General features: G+C 44.4%; 2 protein-coding genes across 13 annotated transcripts in view; one reads left to right on the top strand and one right to left on the bottom strand.

Moving 5' to 3' along the window:
- LOC102734638 (zinc finger protein 606) lies at positions 1-24,236 on the top strand. Of its 12 annotated transcripts, XM_031020710.2 has the most exons (8): positions 47-501; positions 645-989; positions 1,731-1,840; positions 2,832-2,888; positions 3,410-3,498; positions 12,532-12,658; positions 13,334-13,429; positions 18,695-22,655. In XM_031020710.2, the coding sequence occupies exons 3-8, from the start codon at positions 1,810-1,812 to the stop codon at positions 20,668-20,670; spliced, it is 2,376 nt and encodes a 791-aa protein (XP_030876570.1). In that variant the 5' UTR covers positions 47-501; positions 645-989; positions 1,731-1,809; the 3' UTR covers positions 20,671-22,655. The 12 variants fall into 12 exon arrangements, with proteins under 12 accessions (XP_081663865.1, XP_081663867.1, XP_030876570.1 ...); XM_081807739.1 differs by lacking the exons at positions 47-501; positions 645-989 and adding an exon at positions 1-40; XM_031020709.2 differs by lacking the exon at positions 645-989.
- ZNF274 (zinc finger protein 274) overlaps positions 1-24,493 on the bottom strand; it is a 365,529-nt gene that overhangs the window by 155,093 nt on the left and 185,943 nt on the right. The gene's annotated exons all lie outside the window — the stretch shown is intronic.

Below are 24,493 nucleotides of genomic sequence, written 5' to 3'. Positions count from 1 at the left end.
GTCGACGCCGGGGGAGCGGCCGCCATTGTCCGCCGCCGAGGTGAGGCGGTTGCCGAGGCGGTGGGCTTGTTGCTGCCGCCGACGCCGAGGACTGGGAGGGTCGGGAGAACGAGCGGGAAGACGCGTCGCCTGCCATCGGGGCCAGCGCGGCGCCAGGGCGGGTCCCGCACCTGGCCTTTCCGCGCTGGCTTCGCGCCCCGTTTCCCTTGGTTCTCCCACCCTCCCGCCTCCCGCCTCCGGGCTCGCGGCCGCGCTGGGCCGGCTGGGCGGGCCCGGGGGACACCCCGCACGTCGGGCCTGGCGCCGGGTCGCGGCCGCTGGCCCGGCACGCCTTTGTCTCCCCCGCCGCGCGCCAGGATCCCAAGGGCACCGCCGGGCCGAACCTTGGAGCGGAACAAAAGCCGGACGCCCCCGGCCGAGCGATCCCGAGTTTGCTAAGTCGCTGGCCGAGAGCGGCGGGGACCGGCTCGCAGGGGTGGGAGGCCGGGAGCCGCGGGCCAGGTAAGGCGGGCCCCTCGCTGGTACGGGCACCTGAGCATCCCGTCCGCCCCGGGGGTAGTGGAGGAAGTCGGGCGGGAGGCCCGGCAGCAGGTGATGAGGACGCCTCTGAGGCCCTTACGGGAATGAACACCTTTCTTCCCCAGCGGGTGTTTCTCGTCCCCGCGGGTTCAGCGGAGGCGCTGGAGGACGACGTCGAACGCGGGAGGGGAACAGGCCTCGGTTCCTTTCAGCTTGCGGTGGCCGCGGACTTTGTTAAGTTGCAAACGGCGGTGCGGAATAGTTTGCCTGCTTTGAGTTTTGGCACAGATCCCCGTGTTCCTGGGGCCCAGTAGGCGTCCTGGTGCTTTAAACACACTCCCAGGAATCCGCAGAGCTCTGCCGGTTGGCCTGGGAACCCTCAGAGAGGTCTCGGGACTTGCACCAAGACTTGGAACCTAGGCAGTTGGTCGTCTGGGCTCCACACCAGGAGACAGACAGGCTTGGGCCTGGTAGGTTTTGCAGGTTGATTTCTTGCTTCTCTCCCCTACTTCCTTCTAGATAAAATTTGCATAACATAAAATTAACCATTTTAGACTACATTTCGGGGGTTTTCGTTGTATATTTAGAGAGTTGTGAAATAAAAAACTATCTAATTCCAGAACATTTTCATCACCTTCCAAAAGAAACCCCTGCACCCATTAAGCGGTCAGTCCGCATTCCTCCCTCCCCGCCAGCTCTAGGCAGCCACTGATTTTTTGGGTGGTGCAGGTAGATTTTACAGTAATTTTTGTAAATCACCGAAAAGTTACCTGGAAGTTGTCACTGGCTGTCTCTTGGGAGCCATTGACAAATATCCACCCTCTCATCCTGGATTGTGCTCTTTTTTTAGCTTATTCAACTCACTCTTCATTCTGTTGTTTTTGACATGTAAATTGTTTTTTGGTGTTTTTTTTTTTAAGATTTTATTTGTCAGAAAGAGAGAGAGCACATAAGCGGGGGGAACAGCAGGCAGGAGAAGCAGGCTCACCGCTGAGCATGGAGCCCCACGTGGGACTCAATCCCAGGACGCTGGGATCATGACCTGAGCCGAAGGCAGATGCTTAACTGACTGAGCCATCCTGGCATCCCTAAATTCTGTTTTCTTATAATGCTCCCCAGAAGTCTTCTGTTGCTTCTGTGGATGGGCTGTCTTTGTTCCCTCGATCTTCTCCAGAGAAAGGACCACTTTTGTGTTTTCCATCTGTCATTAGGTTGGTACTGCAATTGCATTCCGTGAATCACCCGAATCCCGTGCACCTGGGCAGGCACCTGGTCAGTTGATCTTGTGAGATGGCAGCCATCAACCCGTGGGCCTCGTGGGGTGAGTCCAAATTCTGTTTCTTCTGGGCCGCCTCAGCAGCAACTTGCTGCAGCCAGGGGTCAAAGCTGGGCAGGGGCAGAGGGTTTTGGGGGATTGGAGGGGGTCTCTTGGTCTTGGTATAGAATTAGAACTGAGTGACATTTAAAAAGAAAAAACGGGCACATGGGTGGCTCAGTCGTTAAGCGTCTGCCTTCGGCTCGGGTCATGATCCCAGGGTCCTGAGGTCAGGCCCCGCATCGGGCTCCGTGCTCAGCGCTCAGCGGAGAGCCTGCTTCTCCCTCTCCCACTCCCCCTGCTTGTGTTCCCTCTCTCGCTGTGTCAAATAAATAAATAAAATCTTAAAAAAAAAAAAGATTAAAAAGAAAAACAACTTGTTTGTTGGTGAAAAGGAAAACTTCTTGGTGTAAAACACCATGTAATTTTTGTATATTTTATAGTCCTAAGATGTCTCTTAGTTCTAAGAGATTTTCTAGTGATTTGTGGGATTTCTTAGACAGTCATACATCCAGTCAGAATTTCTCTGTCACTGCTATATTTTACCTTTATTTTTGTTTTTCGTTCTTATAGCATTGGCATGTAGTTTAAGAACAGTGCTAAATAGTGCGATGTCAGTGGTATTCTATCTTTAAATTAGGCTTCATATATCTGTCAGTAAAGACATCGAGGGAGTGTCTTACTACTTAGATTTTTTTTAAAAATTAGGTAATGTTAAACATTTTATCAGATATCTCATTAGCCGTTTAAGGGATTCTGTTCTTAATTGTTCTGTGGCTACATCACATCAAATTTTCTAATAGTGACTTACCTATGCATTTCTGGTATAAATCTAGCTTATGATGTTGGATTTTGTCACATGCCCTTGGGCTCTGTTTATGGAACTTTGTTACACCCATTAGTGAGGCAGATCTCCTTTTCCATTTTGTTGCCTTTAGTCACTAGGATTGTTGTCACAGTGCCTTTCCTTTACTTGTCCTAACCTGATCTGGTGCAGGTGTCCTTACAGACCAGTCCTGGGGAATGGCGGCTGTTGACCCATGGGCCTCCTGGGGTGAGTCAAGAGCCTGTGTCCCCGTTGGCCATGTTGGCTGCTTGTCCTGGCTTCTCCCAGAACTGACCTGCCTTGGCCAGGAATCCGAGCTGAGGGATTTAGGGCTTGGGAGAGTGGGGGACTCTGGTCCAGATCTGTCTCTGTGCAGAGCTGGAACAGGAAAGGATCAGAACATGGCACTGGGAGATAAAGTGATGGTGACACTTCCAGGACAGGGTGCGTGAGAATAAATGTGTGGCCATTTGTGGCTCAGGCCCAGAAAGGATGTGAATGGCACTACTGCTCAAAGACAGTGCCTCAGAGCAAAGGGGGACAGTGCAGGGTTCATGTTTAGGCACATCCCTTATCTTCTCTGAGCCCCGTTTCCTTCATCTATAAAATGAGGAGATGAGTCTTTTCCTTTGCCCAGCAGAGAGGGCCAGGAACTGGCTCTCCCTGAGCTCTCCCCTCAGGATAAAGGACTTATGTGGGCATACTTCTGGCAGGGAGAGCTGCCTCCGTGACTTTGTTTTCCTCCCCAGCTCTATGTCCTCAGGACTCCACCTGGCATGTGGAAGAGAACCCCAAGGAGGAGAGGAGGGCCACTGGGCTTCCGACAGCCCAGATCCAGGTGAGGTGGGCTTCTACTTTTTCCGGAAGGGCTGTCCTGTTCCCTGAGGTGTTCAGGTTGTCCCCCGCCATCCTAGTCTATATGTTCCTCACTTTATAACAGCTAGAGTTTGGGTGGAGAAGGAATTGGCCAGAAGTTTATTGCTTTCTGAGCATTCAGGAAGAATTTAAACAGTTTTCTCTAACTCGGAGCCACATTATCAACCAGCCTATTCACATTCCTAAGCCCTAGCTGTGCTGTGTGTTGTTTCGGGGCATCAGGGGCAACCCTTTTAGCTGGCAGCCCCCCTTTCCTCCTCACACCTTACCTCGTGTATTCAGTGCCTGATTCAGTTTGATGCTGTCCTGTGGGCTCTGGCTTGCTGGGAGGGGAACATGGACGAGTTCAGGCCCTGGTGCTGAGGAATTCTCAGTCCCTTTCCCAAGGTGGTTCACTCAGCTACCGAGACCTCATGGCCTGCTGGTGCTATATATGTGGTTCAGGACATAAGCCTGAGATGCGCAGGGAGGCCCCAAACCTGGGAGGAGCCGAGCCCAACTAACGCCTCGGGAGGTGGGTCAGTCTGCACAGAGTCACTGGGGCACAGAGCAGCTGGAATCCTTCCGCTGTGGGGAGAGAGACTGCCTGGAGACATGACACACTTGCACCAAGAGGTGAGAGGGGTTCAGCAGCCCGGGAAGCAGAGGTCTGGCCTCTTACAGCGCCGCTGGTGTGTGTGGGGCGCGGGGGCGCTGCGTGACCAGCGTCTGGGTGAGGGCTGACCCCAATTAGAATCTAGGATGGAGGGGCTAGGATGCACGCTGCCAGGCCCTGAACGCCTGCTGCAGAGCCAGGGCTCCATCCTGGTGGTAATAAAGAGCCTTATAAGTGTTGGGAGCAGGAGGCACCGTGTCTAAAATGTGGCTGGAAGGATGTCCCTGGCAGGGGTGTGGGGAGAGGGGGGCTGTGGGAAGCAGGCTTGCATTTCAGGTGTCCGTGTGACCAGGGCCTAGGAGAAGACCTTAGAGCTGTAAGGGAGTCAAAGCAGGGGGACTTTGTGACTATAAGGGCATACGGATGGCTCCTGAGAGAAATAGGACAGCAGAGTCGATGCGGGAAAGGTGGCAGGAAATAGGATAGCAGGGTAGATGATATTGGAAAGGTGTCCTCTCCCTTTTCTCCTGCCCAGCCTCTTCATTAGAAGCAGCCACTTACAAACAAAGCTTTTTTATAACAACTGTATTAAAATATTATTCAAATATCAGAGGTTCACCCTTTTAAAATGTATAGTTCTGTGATTTTTCATATATTCACAGAATTGGACAACTATTACCAACCAGTACCTACTTCTAGATCATTTTCATCACCCCAAAAAGAAATCCTGAGCCCATGAGTAGTCACTCCCTGTTCCCACCGCCCTCAACCCCTGGCAGCTACTAATTTACTTTATTTGTTTGTCTATTCTGGACATTTCACGTAAAGGGAATCATACAATATATGGCCTTTCGTGTCTGGTTTCTGTTTTTAAGGATCATTTATGTTGTAGTGCCTATCAACATTTTATTTCTTCTTGTGATTCAGAGGCAGCCATTTTTAACTTACTGTTTTTGGTTCCTTAGGGTTATCTCCATATTTCTAAGTGAGAGGTTTTCATCCTGATTCATGAAATTTACATTTACCCTTTGACTCCCTACTATGAAAGATGAAGACAAATAGTTTCATTACTGTATTTAAGTTTTTCTTTTCTAAGTTAAAATAACGGAGTAAACAAACATGAGGTACTGAGATACATAAATGTTAATGAACTTTCAACTTTATGCCTCCCCCAAATTAAAACAAATGTAACGGAGTCTCCCCGTTTCAAAGCTGACTGGCGAAGGGCATTGCAGGCACGCTGCCCCCACGTGGCAGGACTGCTGTCCTAGGAGGGCAGCCGGGCCCCAACCACGGATGCGGAGTGGTGGTGCTTTGGCATCAGAACTTGGGTGACTGTGATGTCCGCTGCTGCTATGATATATAGTCCTTTTTAGGTTCTGTAACGGAATCAGCAGTGAGGCTAGGCTGAAAGAGGGGCCCCGAATCAGTCGCCTGGGAACAGAAGTTAGCTGTAATAAAATGCTGTGAAGAAGCCTTAATAACCGCTGGGCTGCACCCTGCTGTTAATTTATGTGAGGGTTTCTGAGAATTACTAGGGTTAATGCTGAGAAAATAAAATGGAGAATTAAAATGACAACACCCTCCAGTGTCTGAAGAGTTGTGATTTCTGAGTACATGCTCCTCGCCCCCTCCCCACACTCACTTCGGATTTTTCCCTGTGGAAAACTCAAGACTTGAATCATATGAGTTTTATATTAAGCGAGGTCTTCAGGAACACTAACAAGAGCTCCGTATGTCCCTCTGTCGTTCCCTCCAAATTAAATACTGAAATAAAGCATTCACCTGGTGAAAACGTCAAGTGCTGTCATCCCTTGTTATCTGAATAGTCCATTTTGGGGTTCATGTTGGTTAGTGAAGTTTCAACTAGTGGGAGCCCAGATCCAATTATTTTGAACAATAGGGAAAATAATAATATCCCATCTAAAAAAAACTCCAGCCAGCTTCCTCAAATGTGGAAACTCTCAAACCCCTGTATAACAATCCACCAATGCTTCCTGCATGATAAACATGCACATAAACAACAGTAATACTCTGCACTCATCTCTCGTTGTCTTGAGGATGTGCACATAGTTGTTCTCCTTCCCTGCAAAGAACTTGCACTAAAATACTAATGAAATTGTGAAGATGCCAAAGAAGTACATCTGAATTTCCCCAGATTCCATGAATGGGCCAACTGTCCATGATTTCAGATAATGCAGGAGCTGAAACCCATCTCAGCACCCTCTGCATCTTCCCTCAAACCTTCCCATGGCGGCTGGTTAGCAGATTCCATAAAGTGCTGTAGAGAGCCCCGGTAAGTGCTCATACATACGTACAAGGTGAAATGTGCAAGAATGATTGCAGGAAATTTGGGTGAGACGTCTTCCAGTCATCCTAGCAGATGTTTGTAAAGTTCAAGTTTAAGGGTTACCTGGGAATGGAACGGCTCACTCCTTCCTGTCCTAGCTTCTAGGGTTTCTCTTGTCCCCACAGCTGGTAATACTGGTCCCTGACTTCCCCCATCTCTTCTTTCTGTTTAACGTCCAGTCTTGGTTTTGCATTTTCTGCATCTTCAAGGCCTCCAATGAACTGTGGGCCCCAACATAGAGCTATTCAGCTGGGGGTGTTTTTTTTCTTCCTGTTTGGCAGTCCACGATTCCTTCCACTTTGATAACATCTACTGGAAATCTGGAAATACCTTTTTTTTTTTTTTTAAGATTTTATTTATTTATTTGACAGAACACAAGCAGGAGGATTGGGAGAGGGAGAAGCAGGCTTCCCGCTGAGCAGGGAGCCCCATGCGGGGCTCGATCCCAGGACCCCGGGATCACGACCTGAGCCAAAGGCAGACACTAACAACAGCCACCTGGGTGCCCCTAGAAATACTTATTTGTTTAAAGTTTTGTTTGGACAAATTCCATAATTACAGAAAAGTCTGAAAAGTAATCAAACATGGTCTCCATTACTCTGAACAGTTAATGTTTTGTCATATTTGCTTAGTTTTCCTTTTACACAGTGTCCAGTCACATTCTTTTCCCATGCTTACACAGAATGACTGCTTATGGTGTGTACACGGCTAATTTATTTTCATACTCACACATAGATCATCTATTTCTATACGTATCACTTAGATAGTAATATTTTATTTTTTTAAGATTTTTAAGTCATCTCTATACCCAAAGTGGGACTCGAACTCACAACCCTGAGATCAGGAATCTCATGCTCTGTTGACTTGAGTCAGCCAGGCGCCCTTATTCTATTTTTTTTAAAGCAGCGCTTTTCCTATCTAGCTTTTCTACGCCTTTCTTTGCTTATTCAAGGTCGACTTTAAGGTCCGTCCATGTGATAAGTTCATTCCTTTTGCCCTCTGTTCATCCTTTTCGTGGATGGGCTTAGAAGTTCCCTGCCCCCACCATTTTTGCTATGTGTGAACATTCTTGTAGTTTCACTTTGTGCACACATATATATGTTAATGTAGACATACCCCTGGAAGCAGAATTATGATTAGTTTTAGGGTGCATGTGTGTTTTCAATATGACCAGTGCTGCCATGTGGCCCTTTGAAGGTACAAAGCCTCTTGTCACCACTCTGGAATAGTGCCTGTTTCCCTGCATCTTTGCTGCCACTTGGCAGTGTCAGGTCTTTTAATTTTTGCTTATCTCAAGACGAAAAAGGTTTATTGTATTACTTTGCATTTCCTTGATTGCTAGTGAGATTGAGTATGTTTTCATATCATTACTAATCATCTGTATTTCTCTCTCATTCTTAGATTTGTGTACTCTCTGACCTGTTGATATGTAGGCATTCTGGATCCTGATTCTTTGCCTTACATGAATTGTCTTTTCCCAGTCTGTAGCTTGTCTTAATTTTGTGGTGTCTTATCAGTCAAATGTTTTCCAGGATATTTTTGTCAAACATATCTGGCTTTGTTTATGGCTAGTGTTTTTGTGTCTTGTTTTAAGAACTCTTGTATTTAAAAAAAAAAAAAAAAAAACTGTCCTATTCCTTTATATTTGTTCTGTTTCTGAGGCCTTCTGTTTACGTGGTGGGCCTCCTGAAGCAAGTGCTGTGTCTTCATGTTCAATGAATTGTTCTTTCAGAGCCCCTCTGGTATCGCCCTGTCCTGTTTTATGCTGAAGCCTCCAGTCGGGGAAATGGAATTGCAGTTCACTGAAAGTTGGCTGTATCTGCTGCCTATATTCTGTTTTCCTTTTGGCCCCTGAATTTGGTCTCTCTGCCTGTGCTGCACATGTTCCTCATGTATCCAGGGCTCCTCCGGTCTGTGTTTGCCGGGAAAGAGCAGTAAGGCTGTCTTTGAGCATCCTGCTTTGCTGTGGCTGAACCAGTCTGGTTCCTGATTGGCCTCCCTTTGTATTTATGTGTCTGTGTGTCTGTGTATCTGTGTATCTGCCTCCCAGCAAGTCTCACTCTAAGCTCCGTGGACCTGGTTGGGCCAGGACCATCAAGTTGGTTGTGCTTCCGGTTTCCTGGGTATGCAGTTGGCTGTTAGGCCACAGACCTCCCAACCCCGTGTCCTGTGGAAGAGATTTCAGCTCCAGGGTTGCTGGTCACCTGAGCAGCCTTAGAACCTCACACATTCTTGTGTGTGAGAAGGGTCTGGGCAGTGTTGCCCAAGTGTAAGTGCAGGGCAGTTGGTGGTCATGCTGCTCCCAAGGTGGAGTGGCCAGTTGGGAGGTGGGACCATTGGCAAAGCTCTCCTGAATACAGACTCCCCTGTTTTCAGCCTGGTTCTCACTCCTGCCTTCACTGTATCATTTAAGCTCAGGGCCCAGAGCCTCTCCTGGGAACCTCTTCCACTGTAGCCCCTTCGAACCTGTGGGGCTGGGATCTCCTCTGCTGTTTCCTTGGTCTGGCACACTTTCATCTGTTCCCTATCTTGCAACAATGTGTGGGACACCACCTGCCAATGGCCTCTTCTGGGTATTTCCCATTCTTAGAAAACTTTGGGGGATTTTTAAACCATAAGGTGGAATCTGAACCTTGTGTTAGTTCCTGTTACCATTGTAACAAATCACTGCAAACTTAATGGCTTAGAACAATATACATTTACTCTCTTGTTCTAGAGCTCAGAAATCTAAGATGGGTCTGTAGGCTCTTGGCAATCGGCCAGCTCTATCTTCCCGTCGAAGCCTCTTCTTTGGCATATATTGTTATGTTTTCTCCCCCTCAGAAGTCAATAAATGGTAACATTTTTCGAAGACAAAAGAAAGGGGGGGTGCTCTGTAGGGCTGTGTTCCCTTTGGAAGCTCCAGGGGAGAATCTGTTTCTTTGCTTTTTCCAGCTTCTGGAGGTTACCTGCATTTCTTGGCTCAAGGTCCCCACCTCCATCTTCAACGGCATCACTCCAACCTCTGCTTCCAATGTCCCATCTCCTGCTTTGACTCAGACCCTCCTCCTCCACTTAAAGGGACCTTTGTGATTACACTGAGCCCATCTGGATGATACAAGATAATCTTCCCAAATCAACATCCTTATTGTAATCACATCTCTGCAAAGTCCCTTTGTCACATTAAGATAACAGTCATAGGTTCTGGGGTTTAGGATGTGAACATCTCTCGGTGGGGGGCATTATTACAAACACCCGTGTTCAGTAACAACAACCATCAGCTATCAGCTTTCTGCCTTTCTTTTCATCTATCCTGGCACTTTCTGAAAACTGGAATATCTTAAAGCAAATCTCAGCTATTCTGTCATTTTGCTTATAAACGTGTATATTTCTGAAAGATACATAATTTTTAGAAAATAATATCTTTATCACTACCTTCATCACACCCAATAAAATTAACAGTAATTCCTTATTAGCTAATACCCAAGCAATGTTCGATTTTTTCCACTTGTCCCCAAAATACCTTTTATGGTTGGTTTGTTCAAATGAGGATCCAAAAAAGGACCCCACATTATGTGTGCTTCATATACTGAAGAAATTAGGTCACTTGTCTTGTTGATTTGCCTGATTTTGCTCTCTTGATGTCATTGGGTGAGTTCCTCTTCTCTTTGTCTCCTGTAACTGATCATTGGACTAGAGGGCTGAGTAGATTCAGGTCCCATATTTTGGGCAAGATTACATCATTGGTGGTGCTGAGTCCTTCCTACTGTGTTGCATTAGTGGGCACAGGATGTCTGGTGATCCCATTTTCGGATGATGTGATGTATTAGGCTAACAATAGCTGCTCCTCCATTAGTCTTCATGTTATTTAGACATGTTCGTTCCCTGTCTGCCTTTCATGTGTGATTTAGCAGTTGTTGATGATCATTGCCAGTGTCCACTATTTGATTAAAGGTTGCAGAATCACTTTCAGTCCTTCAGTGTCTATTAGATGTAGTTCTTCTATTCCTTTTTAAGTTTGTGCACGGGGATTCCATTATGGTCTTGGGAGGGGTGGTTAGCCTGGTGGTTGACTTGTGGCTCAGTTCACCAGGTTGATAGCTGCCAGGATGTGGGTTTGAACCTTGTTAAGTATAGGTGAACTTGGAAGCCATCAGGTAGATGCCACCTTCTGGGGAAATTAGGTGGTATGAAGTGAGCACAGCAGGAGAATCCTGGTTAGAAAATATGGCCTCCCACCTGTTCCCCCTGGTGTGATGGCTCCGTGAAAGGACACTGAGCTTATGATTTCAGCTCATTTAGGCTTTGTGCACTTCTCTGTCCCAAATGTTCATTTAAATTAAGAAGTTTATGTTATGTAAAACATAGAAGCATCACCCATCAAGGAAACTGAGGCCTAGGCAGGTCTATAAAAGCAAACCAAGGTATTGGCCTTGATGAGTCCAAGGTTAGGCATAGTTTCACTAAGAGAGGTTGGGCTGAGCAGTTTTAAGTGTGTTTCAGAGTAATGGAATCACTGCAGCAGAATCGGTTCTGTGTTTTAAGCCAAGCGTTGTGTGAAGGTGGAAGGGGAGCAGTTGAGACTGACAGAGTACAAGTTGGCACACTGAAGACCCAGTCATGACAGCTGACCCTGATCAGAGAGAAGCTCAGTTTGCCTTGACTAGCAGGGGCAGAAAGGAAGGCCGTGGGAAAGGCAGTGACGTAGCAGGCTGTGAAGGCATGGGTAGAGGTTCACAGGACTCTCAGAGGGGAAATTCACTGACACAGAGGTAGACCAGAAAGCCAGTTTCCAAATGGAGGGGAGGACCTAGAAGCTGTCGGGGCCTGTGGGGATTCTAACATACTACCCATGTGACAGCTCACTCCCACTCCCACCACAAGGGAGGGCATACTCCACTCCACCCTGGACTTGCTGAGATAACTGAGTGCTTAAGAGCACTGTGAGAGGGGCGCCTGGGTGGCTCAGTCGGTAAGCATCCGCCTTCAGCTCAGGTCATGATCCTGGGGTCCTGGGATCGAGTCCTGTGTCGGGCTCCCCACTCAGTGGGGAGTCTGCTTCTCCCTTTCCCCCTCATGCCCCCCTTCGTGCTCCCTCACTTGCACGTGTGCGCGGCTCTCTCTCAAATTAAACAAAATCTTCAAAAGAGAGAGCACTGTGAGGGATGCATTTGTTGCCAAAGTCAGACTTAGGTTATAATTCATCTTCCCCTCTAGTTTTCTAGTGAGCATTCCTGCTTCTATATTTCCTAAAAAGCTCAGTTGGAACATTTTAAAACTCAAGTGCTTTTTTTTTAAGTTTTTTTTTTATTTGACAGAGAGAGAACACAACCAGGGGGAGGGGCAGAGGAAGAGGGAAAAGCAGACTCCCTGCTGAGCGGGGAGCCTGACGTGGGGCTTGATGTGGGGCTGGATCCTAGGACCCTGGGATCATGACCAGAGCCGAAGGCAGAGGCTTAGCCCACTGAGCCACCCGGGCGCCCCAAAACTCAAGTGCTTTTTGACAACAACTGTAGCTGATTCTCTTTGGCCTGGGCTGCTCTCCTCAAACCTGTCTCACTCTGAGCTCCAGTCCTTGGGACAGAAAAGATCTGGAAGTGGAAACCTCCCTATAGTGGCCAGGAAGACAGCCTGTGAATATTTAGATCATCCATCCAGGTCCTAGATCCACATGTTGAGCAGACTGCAACCCAGTGCTTGTCTGCTTTCTTCCTGGTCCTGGCCTTCAGTATGTTCATCTCCAGAGAAGAAGGCGGGCATTGCCCTGGTGGGAATCCCATTCTTACTAGCCAGTATTACTAGAATTGGGTAAGAGCCTTCGGAGAGACCTGCTCATCTTCATTGTGGTTATTATGGGGCCACATACCTAATTCCCTAAGAGTACATCCCAAATACAGGGCCCTTGGGTTGCTCCCAGTGGGACCTGACCCAAATCAGTTAGAGTACTGAACGTATCCAGGGCAGTTCCTCCATATCCTGTCTCTTCCCCAGTGCAGTCAGCCTCACTCTATCCCCAGAGAACATGGGAGGGTGTGGCAGCAGGCTGAGGAGGAACATCTGTGCTCTTTTAGGAACCAGTGACCTTCAAGGATGTGGCGGTGGACTTCACCCAAGAGGAGTGGGGGCAGCTGGACCCTGTTCAGAGGACCCTGTACCGCGATGTGATGCTGGAGACCTATGGGCATCTGCTCTCTGTGGGTAAGGCGGAGCTGCCTGAGTAAATGAAGCGATTTCCATTGCAATACTTTCTGCTACTCTGTGTTTAAAAGCTCACAGGCTGGGGGCGCCTGGGTGGCTCAGTCGTTAAGCGTCTGCCTTCGGCTCAGGTCATGATCCCAGGGTCCTGGGGTCGAGCCCTGCATCGGGCTCCCTGCTCCGCGGGGAGCCTGCTTCTCCCTCTCCCTCTGCCTGCCTCTCTGCCTACTTGTGCTCTCTCTCTCTCTCTCTCTGTCAAATAAATAAATAAAATCTTTAAAAAAAAAAAAAATCTCACAGGCTGTAACTGTGGTAATGAATATTAACTAGATTTATTATTATCATTTCACAATGTATACACATATTGAATCATGTATACCTGAAACCGATATTATGTAATATGTCAGTTCTATCTCAATTAAAAAAAGTTATCAATCCTTAACACCACCACCACCAACCAGTAACACTCTTTGGTAAATCTTAAAAAAAAAAAAAAAAAAAAAGACCTCATGGGCATCTCAGAAGGATTGAGATGATCTTGAGCCCTGATGTTCAAGGACTAATTCCTAATGCTTATAAAGCATGAAGTGGGAGAGACTGCTTATTCTGCCCGAGTGAGAACTCAGGGAAGAAGAGGCAAGGACAGTTTACAAAGCTGTGTTTTTCCTCCATGCACAGGGAATCAGATTGCCAAGCCGGAGGTCATCTCTCTATTGGAGCAAGGAGAGGAGCCATGGTCAGTGGAACAAGCATATCCTCAAAGCACTTGTCCAGGTGAGGGCAGGCCCCAGGTGGGAGCAAGGAACTTTCCTCTAAGCCCTCCTTGTTTGAGAACTGGGCTGAGGACGTGAGGAGTTACCTTCCTCAGACATTCACGATTCCCTCCAAGGAGATTTATCCCATGTATTGACTTTTTTGCAGCTGTTGATACAGAGCAAAGATGGCCACCTTGTTAACAAGGTAACAGTTTTTGTAAGCTGCAGTTTCCCTTCCTTGCCATCCACTCTCCTGATACCACCTCTCATATTCTCTGCTGCCCCTCTCTCGATGATTTCTCGTTCACTTACGTGCTTTTAATTTGTTCTTATTTCCTTTATTGCCAAACTTGTAGCGAGGGGCCACAGACCCCTCTTCTTCTTCTTGCTTTTTTTAAAGGTTTTTATATAGGTAATATATTTATATGGCTCAAAAAACCCAGAGCTACATAAAAGGAGTAAGCTGAAAAATCTCATTTACTTTTGCTGCTGTTGTCTACGTTATTCTTCCCATACCCCTACACACACAGGGCACACACAAAGGTAACCACTTTTTTACTATAAATTTTTGAGCTATTTTCTTAGTGGTTGCCCTGGGGATTATAATTCACATCTGAATTTATAACTCTCTAGTTTGGATTAATACCATTAACTTTATAGTGTACAGAAACTTTCCTTCTGTATATCTTTATTCTCCCCCATTTATGCTGTTATTGTCACAAATTACATGTATATATCGTATGTCCATCAACATAGACTTACAATTATTGCTTTGTTTTTGTCTTTTAAATAAGATAGGGAAAAAAGTTACGAACAAAAAATGCATTTGTAACGTCTTGTTATATTTACCTACGTAGTTACCTCCATTGGTGCCCTATATTTTGACTTACTGTCTAGCGTCCTTTCATTTCAACATAAAGGACTCCATTTCTTTTAGGGCAGGTTTGCTAGAAGACTCTCTCAGGTGATGCTTATCTGGGAGTGCTTTCCTTTCCTCTTCATTTTGGAAGGAAGGTCTTGTCAGATACAGAATTCTTGGTTGACAATATTTTTCTTTCTAGCCTCCATGGTTTCTGAAGAGGAATAAACTGTTAATCATATGAGGATCCCTTGTATGTGATGAATTTCTTCTCTCTTGCTGCTTTCAGGATCCTCTCTTTGGCTTGTAATAGTTTAACTATGATGGGTGTTCTAGATTCCCAGGAATATATTAGAAGTTTTCAAAGCCCTGTGAACATCTCATCCCTCAGCTTTTTAAAAATCTTTTTGGTTTTGTGTATCGTTTGCCTCAGCTATTTTCCATCATCTCAGGCAGTACAACTTTTTTAATACATTGCCTGCAAATGTTTAACAAATACCTGCTCCCTAGAGGCTTCTAGCCCCTGACAGCCTTTCAAGGGAGGTCTTCCAGGGAACCACCAAATAGGTCAAATAATGACTGTTCTTTGGGAATGAGGCTTTGGGAAGCCTCCAGCTCTAGTACCTCTAGTACCAGAAATATGGGCTGTAATTTTCCAAGGCTGCTGCGGAGCTGGGGAGCCAGAGATGGGACTAGGGTAATTTACAATGCCATAAAGCTCACTGTTACAAAAATTCAGCTGTTTTACTTGAATAAACTCTTCCCTTGGCTGCTTCAAGACTTTGGTTAATTTATAAAATTCTGAGGAAATTGATTCTGACAGTTTTTGCCAGTGTTGTGGTTGCTCTAGGGAATGGTGAAATTTCAGAGGCCCTTATTTTGCCCTTTTTACTGACATCTTGCCCCAGATAATCAGTTTTAATAATTTCTATTGTATTTTTCCAGTTTCTTTATACAACTACAAACATATAGATTATTTTCATCTTTCTTAAAGTAGATTATGATACACACTGTTCTGTATCTTGCTGTTTTCAATTTAACAGTGTGCCATAGCCTGCTCTTAAGTCCTGAAGGTGGACGTCTTCTCATCCATTCTAATGAACTGGTGTTTTTTGGAGTCTCATCAGTTGCCCCCCTTCAGATCTGAAACCTTCCATCAAGGGCTCATGAATTCCGGTAGCTTTCACTCTGCTACTCTTGGTGCTGACCATCCTGGGCCACCATCCTGAGCCTGGTGGTTCCACCACCTCCATCCTCCCGTTTCTACCATCTTGCAAACCACCTCACATATCTCCTTGATCTCGATAAATCAGGAATCTCATTTCTTCCTTCTAGATGATGTTTCCCCCTCTTCTTGATGCGTATCCCTGGCACCAGCCTTCTGTGAGTCCCCTAAGCTGGAAATTGAGAAGTCATCCTGACCTCCCACTCTTTCCAAGAAGTAATCTGTCTTCTACCTCCTGAGATTTTCTGCCTCTGAAGCGTCAGCTCTGTCCTTCAGCTTCCACCAACATCATTCTCAGTTTCCTTACAAAATTCTAGCTCAAGTTAATGCGTAAATTCTTATTATTAGTTACCTCAGGTGTTATTTCTAGATTTATCTTCCTGAAGTCTTCCATTATGAGGTCTCTGTCAGTAAGTCTATAGTGATTAGAATAGCCTGTTAAATAACTCTGACTAGATTTCAAGACCTTCCAATTTTTTCTGTTATTTTTCTCATTTTCTGACTAGGTCATGCTGTAAAGAGCAGTCTGTCTGTATTCAAGCAAGGCTTGAAGGCTGAGCTCACGTCATTTCTCTGTGTGAAACCTTCCTGGGTTGTTTCTATCCGTGCTGATCTCCTTTTCCGGCCTCCCACCCACCCACCCAGCATCTACATCTCTGCAGTCTCTCAGTGATACACTGTGTGTATTGTCCGTAACTGTTTAGTATGTCCTCTCATCACATAGATTCTAACCTCCTGGTTAGACTATGCTTTGTTGTCTTGTCTCTGGTTCTGGATACTCAGGCCACAAGTATCGAATATAAAGTTGGACAAGAATTGTTCATTTGGTCAGCTACTATTTCTTAAAGTTTGTTTTGGAAGGATTCAAAGCTATATGGTCATCATTCCCTAAATTCTAGGAGCTAAGCTTGAAGTTGGTAATAAATGCCAGTTCTTGAGCAGAGTAGAGCCCCTTTTGTAATGGACTTGGATAGTAAAAGGAAGGAAATGGTGTATAGGGAATAGAGAAGAAAAACCTAGAGAAAGGGACAAGGGTCTAGGCCCTGGCAGGTGTCTGTGGCTTTAGACCCTGTGGTAGGGCGAATAATGACAACCCCCCACCCCTACCCCCCAAAAGATGTCCACATCTTAAGCTTCTGAATATGGTACTTCATATGGCAAAGGGGCTTCTCAGATGTGAGTACATTTGGAGCTGGAGAGATTATCTCGCATCATCTGAGTGGGCAGTCGTAAGGTCCTTATAAGAGTGAGGCAGTAGTGTCAGAGACAGAGAAAGGAGATGTGATGATGGAGACGGGATGGAACGATAGGCTTTGAAGATGGAAGAAGGAGCTGTAAGCCAAAGAATGCAGGCAGCTTCTAAAAGCAGGAAAAGGCAAGGATGTGGATTCTCCCCTAGAGCTTCTAGAGGGAAGCTACCCTGATTTTAGCCTAGTAAAAGCCCTTTTGGACTTCTGACTTCCAGAGCTGTAAAGTAATAAGGTTTGTTATCTTAGGCTGCAACATGTGTGGTAATTTGTTACTTTAGAAATAGGAAACTAATACAGACCTCTTCAGTTGTTGGAGGACTCACACCTCAGCAATGATGATGGGTGGCTTTCTTATATTGAATTTGCCAAACATTTCACTGGATTCACGATCTTATGGAATTATTGGAAGCATCCTCTAAGGATAGTGCAGAGTCAGCCTCTAAATACAGATTATATCAGGCTATACCTCCCTTGTCTTCATCATAATATGTTGCCTTTCAAGTCTGTCTCTTGTGTCATTACCCTACATATGATGCCGTAGTTATTAGAAGAACTGTAACTGTAAGAGTATCCTTAAAGCGTGGTGATTTTTGAGCTGATGAATTTTGTCACTGACTGAACTGAATAGGAAACGAGGTGATAGTTTATTATCATAGATAACATCCTTGCTTAAAACTTTTGTTTGTGATGCTTTCTCTTAACCCCACCCCCTCCTTTTGGGGGGGCAGGTGTCAAATAGGGGAGGAGTCAGGATATTATAACACAGAAATGATTTAGAACACTTTAATCATTTAAACATTAGTTAAAGGCCTGGTTACTTATTTATTTTTTTAAGCAACATTATTTCTTACTTTTTTACCTTAATCGTATTCACTGTGTCCTTTGTCAGGGATCTCCCAGACCACCCTTAGGTTCAGTGATTCCCTAGAAGGACTCAGAGGACTCAAAAGTCATTATATTCAGAGTAGTGGTTTATTAAGTGAAAGGATACAAAGCAACGTCAGCAAAGGGAAAAGGCACGTGAAGCAAGTCCGGAGGAAACCCAAGTGCAAGCTTTCAGTAGTCATTTTCCAGTGGAGTTGCAAAAGACACATTTAATTCCTTCAGCAGTGAGTTGTGACAACATGTATGAAGTGTCATCTACTAGGGAAGCTTGCCTGAGCCTAGGAGTTCCAACGTGTTTATTGGGGATTGGACATTTGGGTACACAGTGCCTGAATAACTGACTGCAATCACTGAAGCTCCAGATCCCCAGAAGGAAAGCAGGTGTTCACCACAAATGACATTTGTATGAACTATTTACAGATATTGAGACAGTGTGCTTCAAGACCTCAAGCATGCAAAACAATCTTATACCATTCTAAGACCTCAATTCCTAGTAGCTGGCCAAAGGCTAGTCATGAGACAGGCCTTTGTGGGAATGTGCAAAGTTTGAACAACTCAAGCATGCAGTTAACTTTTTTTTTTTTTAAGGTTTTATTTATTTATTTGAGAGAGAGAGACAGATAGCGAGAGAGAGCAGGAGCGGGGTTGAGAGGGAGAAGCAGGCTCCCCACTGACCAGGCAGCCTGACGTGGGACTCGATCCCAGGACCCTGAGATCATGACCTGAGCTGAAGGCAGACGCTTAACCAACCTAGTCACCCAGGCGCCCCATGCAGTTAACTCTTTACCACACACACTTATTCTGGTCTTCTTTCCATGGGAAAATACACCTAAATGGTCTTTGCTGGTATTCAGTACACACTTACTCTGGTTAACATTCTTTTTTTTGTTCACTTTTCACTATTCTCCTCTTTCCTACTACAGTCTTTCTCTGTGTTACAGTTTTATTTGAAAGTAAGTCCACATTTGCCTTTTCAATAATATGGACAGTAAATCTCACTTTTCCCACTCTGTTCTTAGAAGTTTTTTCTCTGTGCTCTCATGGCTTTTTTTCCGATTATTTCAGAGTGGATGAGAAATCTTGAAAGCAAAGCATTGATCCCAACACAAAGCATTTTTGAGGAAGAACAATCCCATAGCATGAAGTTGGAAAGATACATATGGGATGATCCTTGGTTCTCCAGGTTAGAAGTCTTGGGATGTAAAGACCAATTAGAAATGTATCACATGAACCAGAGTACAGCTATGAGGCAAATGGTCTTCATGCAAAAGCAAGTACTGTCTCAAAGAGGTTCTGAATTCTGTGAACTTGGAGCAGAGTATAGCCAGAACTTAAACTTAGTTCCATCTCAGAGAGTTTCTCAAATAGAACATTTCTATAAGCCTGATACAAATGCTGAAAGCTGGCGGTGTAACTCAGCCATAATGTATGCAGATAAGATTACCTGTGGCAATCATGATTATGACAAAGCCTTCCACCAGTCCATACAACCTATTCAGCATGAAAGGATGCAAACTGGAGAGAATCTTCTCAAATGTACTGATGCTGTTAAATCTTTCAATCATATACTACATTTTGGTGATCATAAGGGAATGCATACAGGAGAAAAACTCTATGAATATAAGGAATGCCATCAAATCTTTAACCAGAGCCCATCGTTTAATGAACATCCACGACTTCATGTTGGAGAAAACCAGTATGATTACAAAGAATATGAGAATATCTTTTATTTCTCATCATTTATGGAGCATCAAAAAATTGGTACTGTAGAGAAAGCGTATAAATACAATGAATGGGAGAAAGTCTTCGGGTATGACTCATTCCTTACTCAACATACAAGCACTTACACCTCAGAGAAACCCTATGAATATAATGAATGTGGGACATCTTTCATCTGGAGCTCTTACCTTATCCAGCATAAGAAAACTCATACTGGAGAGAAACCCTATGAATGTGATAAATGTAGGAAAGTGTTTAGGAATCGTTCAGCCCTTACTAAACATGAGCGGACTCACACTGGAATAAAGCCCTACGAATGTAATAAATGTGGAAAAGCCTTCAGCTGGAATTCTCATCTCATTGTACATAAAAGAATTCATACGGGAGAGAAACCTTATGTATGTAATGAATGTGGGAAATCTTTCAACTGGAACTCACATCTTATTGGACATCAGAGAACTCATACTGGAGAGAAACCTTTTGAATGTACTGAATGTGGGAAATCTTTCAGTTGGAGCTCCCATCTTATTGCCCATATGAGAATGCATACTGGAGAGAAGCCCTTTAAATGTGATGAATGTGAAAAAGCTTTCAGGGATTACTCAGCGCTTAGTAAACATGAAAGAACTCACTCTGGAGCAAAACCATATAAATGTACAGAATGTGGAAAATCCTTCAGCTGGAGCTCCCATCTCATTGCCCATCAGAGAACTCACACAGGAGAGAAACCGTATAACTGTCAGGAATGTGGCAAAGCATTCAGAGAACGCTCAGCCCTCACTAAACATGAAATAATTCATTCTGGAATCAAGCCTTATGAATGTAATAAATGTGGAAAATCCTGCAGCCAGATGGCTCACCTTGTTAGACATCAAAGGACTCATACTGGAGAAAAGCCCTATGAGTGTAATAAATGTGGAAAATCCTTCAGCCAGAGCTGTCACCTTGTTGCTCATCGGAGAATTCACACTGGTGAGAAACCTTATAAATGTAATCAATGTGAAAGATCCTTTAACTGTAGCTCTCACCTTATTGCACACCGGAGAACTCATACTGGAGAGAAACCATATAGATGTAATGAATGTGGGAAAGCATTTAATGAGAGTTCTTCCCTCATTGTACATCTAAGAAACCATACTGGAGAAAAACCCTACAAATGTAATCATTGTGAGAAAGCTTTCTGTAAGAATTCTTCTCTTATTATTCATCAGAGAATGCATAGTGGAGAGAAACGCTTTATATGCAATGACTGTGGAAAAGCCTTTAGTGGTCACTCAGCCCTACTTCAACATCAGAGAAATCATAGTGAAGAGAAACTGTGAATTGAATTGATAGATTTTTCTTTTATTGTACATTTGGTAACACATTGAAAAAGAAAAAAAAAAAGTATAAATCAAGAGGGGAAATTTTTTAGTAAGAATTCAGGAAGACTTATTATTCAATAGAAAATATCTTCTCAGAAGAAACCTATGAATGAAAAGTCTGGAAAAAGCTTTCAGCAGTTATGTAGCCTTTATTTAACATCATATAATTACAGTGATGAAAACTCCAAACTCCTCTAATGGTCCACCAGGAATCCTACTTAAGGAACATGAATGGAGGGAATGAGACTTCTTTTCTAGGGAGATCTCAACTGTTTGTGGATCAAAGCGCATTGTTAAGGGGAAAACCTTATTCTGGGAAGTTTTTCAACTGAAAATACACTTTTGCATCAAGCTGGAATGATAGATGGGAAGCTTTATAGTAACATCTTGTTCATAAATGTGGAAATACAGATTTTGCTGTTATAAAGGGAGGATGTGGGTGCCCTTTAAGGAACAGAATATGAAATACTAAATCTGAATTTAAGAAAAAAATAGTATTGAATGGGATATTTACTGTTGATCAAGATTAACCTTAGAAAAGATTAGTAAATGAGATTACTAATGGTGGAAAGATTATTACCTAGAAGTATGAGACTGATCAAGAGGTGACAGTTTATGACCCAGTGTGTCAGTGTCCATGGTTTACTCATTGATTGCATCGTTGGACAATTCATTTGTAATTTGTTTTAGGCAATCACTATAAAGTTATAATTATGGACACCACATCAATATATATAATGTTAAGGAATGAAAAGGACACAAAATTGTACATACATATCTATTATAACATCTAAAAAATGTATACAGATAAAGACTGGAAGGACCCATGGAGAAATTAACCTGGTTAATTTAAGATTTTTAAAAATTTTTACAAACACGTACAGCACTTATCATGTGCTAGACTTTGTTTTAAATGCTTTTCAAATATTAACTTGTTCAGTCTCCTTAATTCTATGAGATAGGTACCTTTATTATCCCAGTTTTGTAAATGGAGAAACTGGGCCAGAGATGTTGAGAAACCTAAGGACACACAGCTATTAAGAAATGGAACTGAGATTGTTTGGCTCCAGAGTCATGTTTTTAACTACTATGTTATGCTGCCTCTCCAGTGATTTTTTCCCCTAATTTTTTTCTTTTGTTCAGTTTTCTATAGTAGATATTTAATAATAAAAATCCAGAAATCCCAAAACAATGAGAAATAAAGTTACCTGGCTCTCTGTCCTGAATGATTTCTGGTAACGTGAGAGCTAAATTCCCTTTGGAATATGAAATCTGGATTGGACGTTCAGAATCACTGCATTTTCTGGGACCTGGATTCCCTAGGATTTCACTACCCACAACCTTGAGGATTACAGCACAACAAATGGCTGGAAGACTCACCAGAGGTTTGGGCAATGCTAAGGAATGCCCCTTGATGGGTTTAGAATGGCCCTCATGGGACAGACAGCAAGAGACACTACTGCACATGGGAGCAATATTTCTCAAGGTCTCCCTCAAATTCAGTGTTTATGTTTTCTTCTCTAGCAGAGAAGATTGCTTGATAGTAGGGGGGCTTCAAAGGGAAGGGAGCTTACCACTTCATCAGAGTGAAGAAGTCTCTCTGTTCCTAGTGGAAAGGAGGCAAGATGGATAAGAGGATTTAGGTGACTTCTCTCCAGTTCACAGATATTTCCTGTATTTCCCTAAAGTAGGGCTATAATTGGAGGCCAACAATTCTTGGATAGGTTTCAAGGGTATGGGTTAGAAATCTAGGATACAAAAGGTTCATCTAGTTCTTGCAGGGCCCATGACTTCCCATTGTTTGAGAAAGTGGCCTACTGGTGTGGGGAGGCTGTGTTCACCATCCTGTAGCTGGAACTCACATAGGTATGTAACATCTGATTCCCTGCGTTTCAGGGCTTAATGCATAGTGGTCACCCAATAAATGTTGCAGGAGTAAATTACTGAATGGATTTCTCATGTGATTTGTGCAAAGACCTTTAGAGAGCACAGAATTAGCAACATCTCTGTAAGAGAAAGCAGTATGTATCAAGTCATAGTGTCACTATGTGGGTATAGTACTCTAATACCCGATGTAATACATGTTGAGCAAATCCAGTTTCTCTGATTTAGGGACTCCAAAGGATCTCATAATTCATACACAATATTATACAAGCATACTGACAAATTATTCTATATTATTCAGCTTAATATCCTTTAAAAAAATTTTCTAAAAGTGCCTCTTGTGGCCCAGCTGACATCACAAGTCAAGAGAAAGTCCCAGACTTCTGCTTCCTCCTGGAAGGATCCCCACATTCCTACCACCTGTCACACAGCCCTCATGTGCACAGTGTGCCTTGGATGTTCAGGACTCCCAGGCCCCCTCACTTCCCTTATTCTAACCCATGTATGGCTCAGTTCATTGCCCTTTTGACCCTATCTTCTCACCAACTCTGGAACCTTCTGTTGGGCCCAGCTGGAACTCTTACTCGGCCATGAGCTCTCCCTTTTCACCTTCCTGCCGTGATTGAAGTTTGGGTCTCCCCTACGCACAGTTTTTCTTACGATGGCTCCAGGGGTGGCTCCTTTCCCTCCCACTTTTCTTATTTGCTGCTTCTAGATTGTTCCTCCCTTCTCTCTAAAACTTACCTCTGACTCTTGGGATATGAGACCATCATTCCAGCTTCCCTTCATTGCAGTCATCTAATGGGTCATTCATCCACATATCAAAGATTTCAGCACCTGCCTTACTGCATCTAGAACCACCTCCATCATAATACTTCCTGGTTCCATCATCCATCTAGATGATCTTCCCATGTACTGACCTCAGTTCTTTGTCCCCTCTGCTCATGGTTTTGTCAACCACTAGGACTATTCCATTACTAGTGACTGGAACACCTCCACCTTCTGTTTCCTAAGCTGGTTGACTATTTAGTATCAAGCTTCCAACAATCCCTTGACTTAACCTTTCCTCATGCTCACTGCCAGCAGACGACTTTGCTTCCTATTTCCCTGAGAGAACAGAAGCAATCAGCAGAAGCCTGCCATAACATCTACCTACCTTCCACAGTGTCCATGCTTTTCCACAGGTACCTATATATGAACTGACTGGGTTGGCTCCAGAGCCTGTCTCCTCCATACTACTCAAGGTCATTGCTCCAGCAAAGTTTCCCCTATCTCATGTATCATCAAGTTTTCCCTGTGTACTGGATTATTCCCACCAACATGCAAAGATGCTTTAAAAAAAAAAAGGAAAACCTCTCAATACCACATTTCCTTCTAGCTCCTGCATAATCTCTGCTTTGTTGTAGGAAGCCAGTTTTTCAAAAGTTGTCTTTTTTTTTTTTTTTTTAAGATTTTATTAATTTATTTGACAGAGACAGCAAGAGAGGGAACACAAGCAGGGGGAGTGGGAGAGGGAGAAGCAGGCTCCCTACCGAGCAGGGAGCATGACCTCGAAGGCAGACGCTTAAGGATTGAGCCACCCAGGCGCCCAAATAGTTGTCTTTACTTATCCCTACTTCCTTTCCATTCTTTCTTTTTTTTTTTTTTTAAAGATTTTATTTATTTATTTGACAGAAGGAGACACAGCAAGAGAGGGAACACAAGCAGGGGGAGTGGGAGAGGGAGAAGCAGGCTTCCCGCGAGCAGGGAGCCCGATGCGGGGCTCGATTCCAGGACCCTGAGATCATGACCTGAGCCGAAGGCAGACGCTTAACGACTGAGCCACCCAGGCGCCCTCCATTCTTTCTTGAACCCTCTCCAAAGCTGCCTCACTGCCAGAAGTCCTCCACATTGTTAA

This window comes from Leptonychotes weddellii, chromosome 16 (genome assembly GCF_054177405.1).
Source record: "Leptonychotes weddellii isolate Sample4059 chromosome 16, ASM5417740v2, whole genome shotgun sequence".
Classification (NCBI taxonomy): Eukaryota; Metazoa; Chordata; class Mammalia; order Carnivora; family Phocidae; genus Leptonychotes; species Leptonychotes weddellii.
This window is presented reverse-complemented; position numbering and strand designations above follow the sequence as displayed.

Coding starts and splice junctions, on each gene's coding strand:
- LOC102734638 (XM_081807739.1), top strand. CDS start 1,810: ATGGCAGCCATCAACCCGTGGGCCTCGTGGG. Junction 2,889..3,409: donor TGACCCATGGGCCTCCTGGG/GTGAGTCAAGAG, acceptor TTTCCTCCCCAG/CTCTATGTCCTCAGGACTCC. Junction 12,659..13,333: donor TGGGCATCTGCTCTCTGTGG/GTAAGGCGGAGC, acceptor CTCCATGCACAG/GGAATCAGATTGCCAAGCCG.